The sequence below is a fragment of the Porites lutea genome, chromosome 6 (genome assembly GCF_958299795.1).
Source record: "Porites lutea chromosome 6, jaPorLute2.1, whole genome shotgun sequence".
Lineage (NCBI taxonomy): Eukaryota > Metazoa > Cnidaria > Anthozoa > Scleractinia > Poritidae > Porites > Porites lutea.
The window spans coordinates 20,950,623-20,957,729 of record NC_133206.1 but is presented as its reverse complement, the minus strand read 5'-3'; the positions used below and the strand labels follow the sequence as shown (position 1 = coordinate 20,957,729).

The window sequence follows — 7,107 nt, the reverse complement described above, 5'->3', positions numbered from 1 at the left end:
ACAAAGCCAGCTGATCACCAACCTTCACACTCTTTTCTGGTCCAAAAAGACACCATGCCATTTGTTAGAACTCGCCGGCTGGACCAGTCAGTTAGCAAATGAAATTGGCTTTTTCCAAAGGGTTTTTGCTGAAAAACCATCTCCTTCGTGCAAACTATAAAGGATTTGTCTGATCTGGCTGGATAGTTTTGATTAAAAGTGAAAGTCTCATTACCACGGGAGTGGCCTGGCCGGTCAGTTCTGGCAAATGGAAAGCGCCCGAAGATACAGGACCCTCAAAACCACACCCTCAGGAGTTGTGGGGCGGGGGGGGGGGGGGGGGGGGGAGGCATTTTACCAGCCCTGTCACCCTTTGTGGGCACTGGCTATTTGGTATGCATTAGGAAATTTATTTTTTATATGAAAACAAAAGGCGGCTTTGTTTCTATTCTTGTTACTGAAGGGAAATATGTCAGAAACAATTCATTTTAAGGAAATCAAAGAAAATCAAGCAAAATCTGTGATTATGACAGTCACTGAATTTAGCTTGTAGACACAGAGGTGTTATGTCATCCACAGGCCGCCCAAGCTCGGTGTATAAATTTCTGCGGGTTTTGATACTGAACTCGCGCTACTTTATGCACCGAACTTGGGCTGCCTGTGTCTCATCTATCACTCTTGGCATAAAGGCTTTCCTCTTTTTATTGTTTGCATCAACTAATCGATGTACATGTGTAACTCATCTGACTTTGAAAGTGCAAAAGTTTATCTAATACATGTACTAATGCTAAGGTATTTCAAAATCTTGGAACTTAAAAGTTTGTGTTCATAATTAATTATTTATGCAAGGAGTCCTTTAAGGAAACAAAACTGAACCACAATATGAAAGAAAACTGTTAAGATCTGTTAAAGCTGGAAGTTGCAATACCGTAAACACCCACAGAAAAAAACAGCCGTTTATATAAGAAACTCGAGACTGAAATGTGGCCAATAAAATGTTTTAATTTAAAAATAGGGAGCTCAAGCAACGATGATGGCGACGGCATTAAGAATGGCAAAAAACCAATAGGTTTAGATTGGCAAAACAACAACGCTTTTTGTACAGGTCTTAGCTGTTGTTGCATGAATACAATGCAAAAAGTGCCTAATTTCACGTTTTGTCGAGGGCGGAAACACAGTTAAGACAACAACTTCCTTCTTTATAGATACAGTCCTTTAGAATTCAACTTCAAAAAAAATTGTCAACATTTGACGAATTAATGGCATTAGCGCGATAGAGTTTGAGGCAGCGTGAATTCACTTCTAAAGTGACGTTTTCATGGCCGTCACCATTGTTGAATAGATTCTTAAGCTCCCTAATGTGTAATTAAAAGAACCATTAGGCCATTTGCAGATAGTCACTCTCGTGTTATAAAACTGCCATGCTGGAGACTAAGGGCCTGTTTACATGGAGGTGGGGGACCCCAGGTACGTGAGGTAACCCGCTTAGATGGGGTAACCTGCCTGTCCATATAATCTCTCATATTAATTTGATCACGTTTACATGATTGGTGGGGTGACTCGCCACATGTTACCTCACCTATTTGGGGTCGCCTACCTTCATGTAAACAGGCCCTAAGGGACACTGGGACGGGACAAACAAAGAGTCCAGATCATTTGATAGTTTGACTTGTTCCAGCATGTCTCTTGCTCTCCAGCAGAGTGGTTTCGTACCATGTGAATGACTGGGTGCAAAAGGCCCATTCAGCCTGACAAATGAAGCGGGTTCTTAAAGGAAAGGTAACCAAAGGTTGCAATCTCCCAATCCTACGTTGGGGTATATCCAAGTAGGTGTATGAACCACCACTGGCACAGAACAGAGCCATTTAAGACAAGTCTTACATAGGACATGCTGAAACTTGGCAAGCTGATTTCTCACTATGCCCCCTCCTACACAGTGTATATAAGAAATGCAACAGTGTGAATCAGAAAATGCCAGGTTCTTTTATTTTTATGTGGATGGTACCAGTGTTTACTGTATGAATGCACTTTTGACTTCAGTGACTGATGCAATTAAACTACAAAAACTAGAACTCTACTAGCGATGTTTTGATGATCAATATTAATATAAATAATGCCTTTATGACAGCTAGCTTATATTGCATAACCTCGATGCAAACCAGTGAAACTGAGAAACAGGTTAGAAAGTGACCAAGGCACACTCATTATGACATGGCATGTAGAACTTGTGCCACACACACAAGAAACTTGTGAAAAGAAAAGTCATTAGGGAACTTAAACGATGACAACAAAAAACAATTGGTTTTATGAGCTAAACAACTGGATGTACATCACGTTTTTTAGTACCTTTATTTGACGTCCCCTGCATAACTACGATGTTAACAATCTGATGCAACGCTTTACACAGGACATGAACATATGTCAGATGCGACAAAGAATTTTCCTTTGACTCTCTTTAAACCTGGATTAAGTCCTTAAGAATTCAAGTCCAGGAAAAATACTGAGCATGTCCAAATAGACCCGATAACATTTGAAAGAACCCAAATTCATTTTTCTAGTTACATTTTCACTGCTGTCATCACTGTCGTTGCTTAAGTTCCCTTTTTTAACAAGACAACCACCTTGGGGTTGGAGTATACTGGCTACAGGCATTGCATTTGCATTGCATTTCTATTTTATTTGGTTACTGGTTTGGTCTGCATGCAATCAGCTTGTATGAAAAACAAATGATCCTTCTTTTCAGTTCTCTACATGTATGTTCTGTTAGAATCAGGTTTGAACCTAATTTTCTTTAAGCCCCAATATTGACAAACAAATTCTCCAGACTGATGTCTATTCATTTCCTCAGAGAATTAGTTGAGAGAAATTGTTCAAGATCAAAGCATTTTCCCCGAGGTGATCATTTCATTGATTCTCATAACCTTTTATCATCACTATGTATTGATACCGTCTGTCAGGAGAAAATTGATGTTGATCACTCTTGGGACTTAAAGATTTAAGCCCTAATATCAGCCTGCACTTTCTCCACACTGTCTTTCATACATTTTCTATGATATTGATGAGGAGAATTTGTTTAATGATCAAGACCTTTTCTACTTGGTTATCATCTCCTATATGCTAGTAATTACAGGCATTGATGCAAGTAAGTAGGTATTGCATTACACACAATCATTAAGACGTTGTATACCAATGAATTCACACCAAAAAACACAGAATAGAATGAAGATATATCTTCTTTATTTAGTTTATTGATCGAAAGGTAAAAATAACAATATGTATTGTTCACAGACCTTGGTATTTTATTTCTCATACAACATTGTAACGTGATACTGACTCACTTGCATCATTGGAAATTACATTCCACCCTTGTAACGAGAGCTTGGGATGCCTGTGCTAATAATATTTTTATCAGTGACATTTTAAGGACAAATCCAATGCTGGTCACTGTTGAACTGGGTAAATGGGTTAATTAAAAATACTAACCACTAAAAATTACACTTTAAATTAAAAATTGACCCAGGCAAATTTTTTCAATGAATGTCATACATATTTCAATGTTCACAAATATTAACACCAGAAATATTGAGAAAATATACCCTATTAATAACACACAAATTTATCTGGATAAAAATACATACCCAAAGGACATATTTTATAAAACTAACTCTGACTAATCAGGCCCATTGCTTGAAGTAAGTCATCTAATGGTGCTGTTTCCTTGGGGTCAAGCAAGTGAAATTCTTGCTGATATAAAATGAAGTTCATTAACACAGTGTTAATGTGAGAATGCAGTTCATGATTTAACAGATCACTGAAATGAGCATAGTAAATGTGAGCCAGCACATGAAAGAGAAGTTTGAAAATCTTGCGCACTGTTGTCATAAAAGTTGGTGGAAATGTCATTCCTACAGGGGAAAATAAACAAAATATAATTAATTGGTTATTTTAAAACTTGCCACAGAGGCTTTCTCTGTAAATTTTTCCACATATAATGCTTCCTTCTTATGGTACAAGGGATAACATTGCATTTGCATAAGAATTTCATTAACATATTAAGATAATTTAAAGATTTAGAATACACTGGTACACATGCATATAATGTACAACATGTACACCTATAGCCAGAGTGCACTTGACTACAATGTGCCATCTAAAAGAAACCTAATTAAAGTTAATTTCTACCTTGAAACAAAATTAATGAAATGTAGATTATAAACAGAAAAATTAAATCACATAGGTTAAAGTTGCTTTAGTGTGCAAAGTATATTAATCTTTATTTAACCCCCTGAAGTCAGTGCAAGAAAGACATGCTGCTCTTGTGCTAAGAATGAAAGTTATTTTAGCCATACAAGGGTAAGGGTAGATTAATTTCACATCACAGTCATGCATTCAGTGACAAAAAAGAAATGTAACTAATTAAAGTGTGACAAACATGCAGAAGTGTGGTTTTGCTCAGTAACATTTATAAACCTGTTTGTTTTTCTGATGTTGTTGTTGCACTAGGTTTTTACTATTATATGCTCTCTACATGTCTTCTTAAACTCACCACCACCTTTTCCTTTAAACTCACCATATTTTGTAGGAAACACTGCATCATCATGCAGATAATTGTGAGAACATGACATAACGTAGTCAATATACTGAGGTGCTGAAACATTTGTCTTTGTAATCTTTTTGCCTTTGTCATCATGCCACAAATAAACTCTGAAAAAAAATATTTCAATGAAAATTCCATTGGAACCTTTTCCAAGCAAAAACCTTAGAACCTCACACAGACTGTCCAACCAGTATGTAAAATCAAGACATTTTTCAATCACCGACAAATGCTGAGAGCACTGAGGGTGCGAGCCCATACAAGGGGCAGGGGGCATGCTACCCCAGAAAATTTTGAACTCTTTATGCTCTTTATGCTTTTTCTAGTGTTTTGAGAGCACAATTTCTGTCTAAATGTCAGCTAAATCGATCCTTGGATTTGCAACCTCTTTCACTTTAAAACAGGGATATTTGGATGACCATTTTACACATTTAACCATTTTCAAATACTTGTAATCTCTTCAAACAAGGTGCAATGAAGAATTCTAGTAGTCAATTTGGAAACTAATTTTCAGGATTTGACTGCCAAAATGGGAAATTTTGGTGCGCTAGTGTCTGTACACTACATTAGGTGCAATTTGATGCCCTGTTAAGCTTGCTATAAGTGTGAATAGTATCAGGAGAAATGAAATGTTGACTTACACAGCTCCTGGGGCTGACATAGTTGGACAGGATGTTGAAGTGCATCTCTCACTAACACTTCCATATAACAAGTCAACTTGGTTGAAAAAGGCCAAAGCTGTAATCAAATATCATTATTCAACATATTAATGGTCATTTTAAATTATTATTTCACAATTTGCAGCGATAATTATTTTATACTGGCTTTTTCAACAAATGCAAGTTCATCACACAGGGTTATCCCCCAGAGTATGTCCCTTGACCCATTCATAGATCATTTTCACATCAAATGATAACACTGTGACAGTGGCCATAATGGTGCACCAAGAAAATCCTGTGGGGATTGAACTCTTTTATCGTGTAGCAACTTCCACGGTGGAGCAAATTTTTTTTGGCAGAGGAAACAGCAAGATAACAAGGCCTGAACCCAGATTGTCAGTGCTATACAAGTTTGAGATTTTAGCTGCTTGGCCACGGCATACCTTCACTGGCCCTCTAACATACAGTGGATTAACTAGGTGGTCAAGGTGCTCACATTATGTGACTAAAAATAAAGCCACATACAAACGGATACAACATTGTTGGTGAACAACTCCCAGTTGTATGTTGTTGCGTGTTGTTAAGAGTTGTTTCGCAAAGTTTGAAACCTGTCAAACGTTTGAACCAACAACCCCCAACATTTCTTTTTACTTACTAATAATAGTCTTATGGGTTGTAATAATCCTTTCCACGATGCACTGCAGATCCAATTACTGTTGGGAGTTGTTGCATCTCTTTGCACACTACTGCCAGCATGGACACAACAATTCCAAACATTGCTGACCCAACAATGTTGGGAGTTGTTGCATCCCTTTGCACACTACTGCCAGCATGGATACAACAATTCCAAACATTGCTGACTGAACAATGTTGGGAGTTGTTGCATCCCTTTGCACACCACTGCCAGCATGGACACAATAATTCCAAACATTACTGACCCAACAATGTTGGGAGTTGTTGCATCACTTTGCATACCACTGCCAGCATGGACACAACAATTCCAAACATTGCTGACCCAACAATGTTGGGAGTTGTTGCTTCAGTTTGCAGTTAGCCTAACATTTATATGTAATATTATAAACCCCATACCAAGCAAGCTATCACCTTGCTGAACCATGCAAACATCAGCAAAAATTGTAGCCCATTATTTAACCCTTTAAGCCCTAAGAGTGATCAGCATCAAATTTCTCCTTGTAACATCAATGCTTTGTAAAACAGAGTGGTCATGAGAATTACGAACATGATCACACAAGATGAAACTGCTCGATATTTTATCAACTTCTCCCCAATACTTCTGTAGGAAATGAGTAGGGGCAACAATTCAGGGGCACCCAACGAGAATATAGTTGAAAACCACTTAAACATAGCATTGTTAAAGGTATTTTAGTATTTGAACGGTATATATAGGCATATTTTTATCCCCTAAAAATTTTTCATCTGTTCGGATTTCCTAGCTGAAAGTCTAGTGATCTGAAAATTATAGGGATCAAAACTTACCTTTTCGAAAATTTCAGCAAGAAAAAAGGCTTACGAAAATTCTAGGTGACCTTTTAAGGGTTAAAATCTGTTATAAATGGGCAATTATACCATATTTTAGATGTTCAAAAATCCTAGGAGAGGCTGGAAGCAAGAAATTTTACAAAAAATGTTCTGAAAACTCTAGATCTCAAACCATCTTCAGAACAGATATTTTTCTGAAAATTGTCGTTGGGTGCCCCTGACAATTGAGAATTCAAATTTTGATCTTAAGGTTTAAAGGGTTAATCACTTACTGTTTGTTGCAATCCACTCATTCAGATCAATGCTTGGAGGAAGGGGCACAAGTTCTCGGATTTCTGACATTTCCCTTATGAAACTATTTACATAGCGTTCCTC

At 37.4% G+C, this 7,107-nt stretch overlaps 1 protein-coding gene across 1 annotated transcript in view; it reads right to left on the bottom strand.

Moving 5' to 3' along the window:
- Positions 1-668: 668 nt before the first annotated feature.
- The window catches only part of LOC140941224 (MOB kinase activator 2-like), an 8,475-nt gene continuing 2,036 nt past the window's right edge, over positions 669-7,107 (bottom strand). The window contains exons 2-5 of the mRNA XM_073390203.1: positions 7,005-7,107; positions 5,215-5,311; positions 4,550-4,683; positions 669-3,884 (exon numbers count right to left, since the gene is read on the bottom strand). The exon at positions 7,005-7,107 is cut by the window's right edge and continues 55 nt beyond it. Coding sequence (XP_073246304.1) covers positions 3,640-3,884; positions 4,550-4,683; positions 5,215-5,311; positions 7,005-7,107 — 579 coding nt within the window. The 3' untranslated portion in view covers positions 669-3,639. The remainder of the gene's footprint in view (positions 3,885-4,549; positions 4,684-5,214; positions 5,312-7,004) is intronic.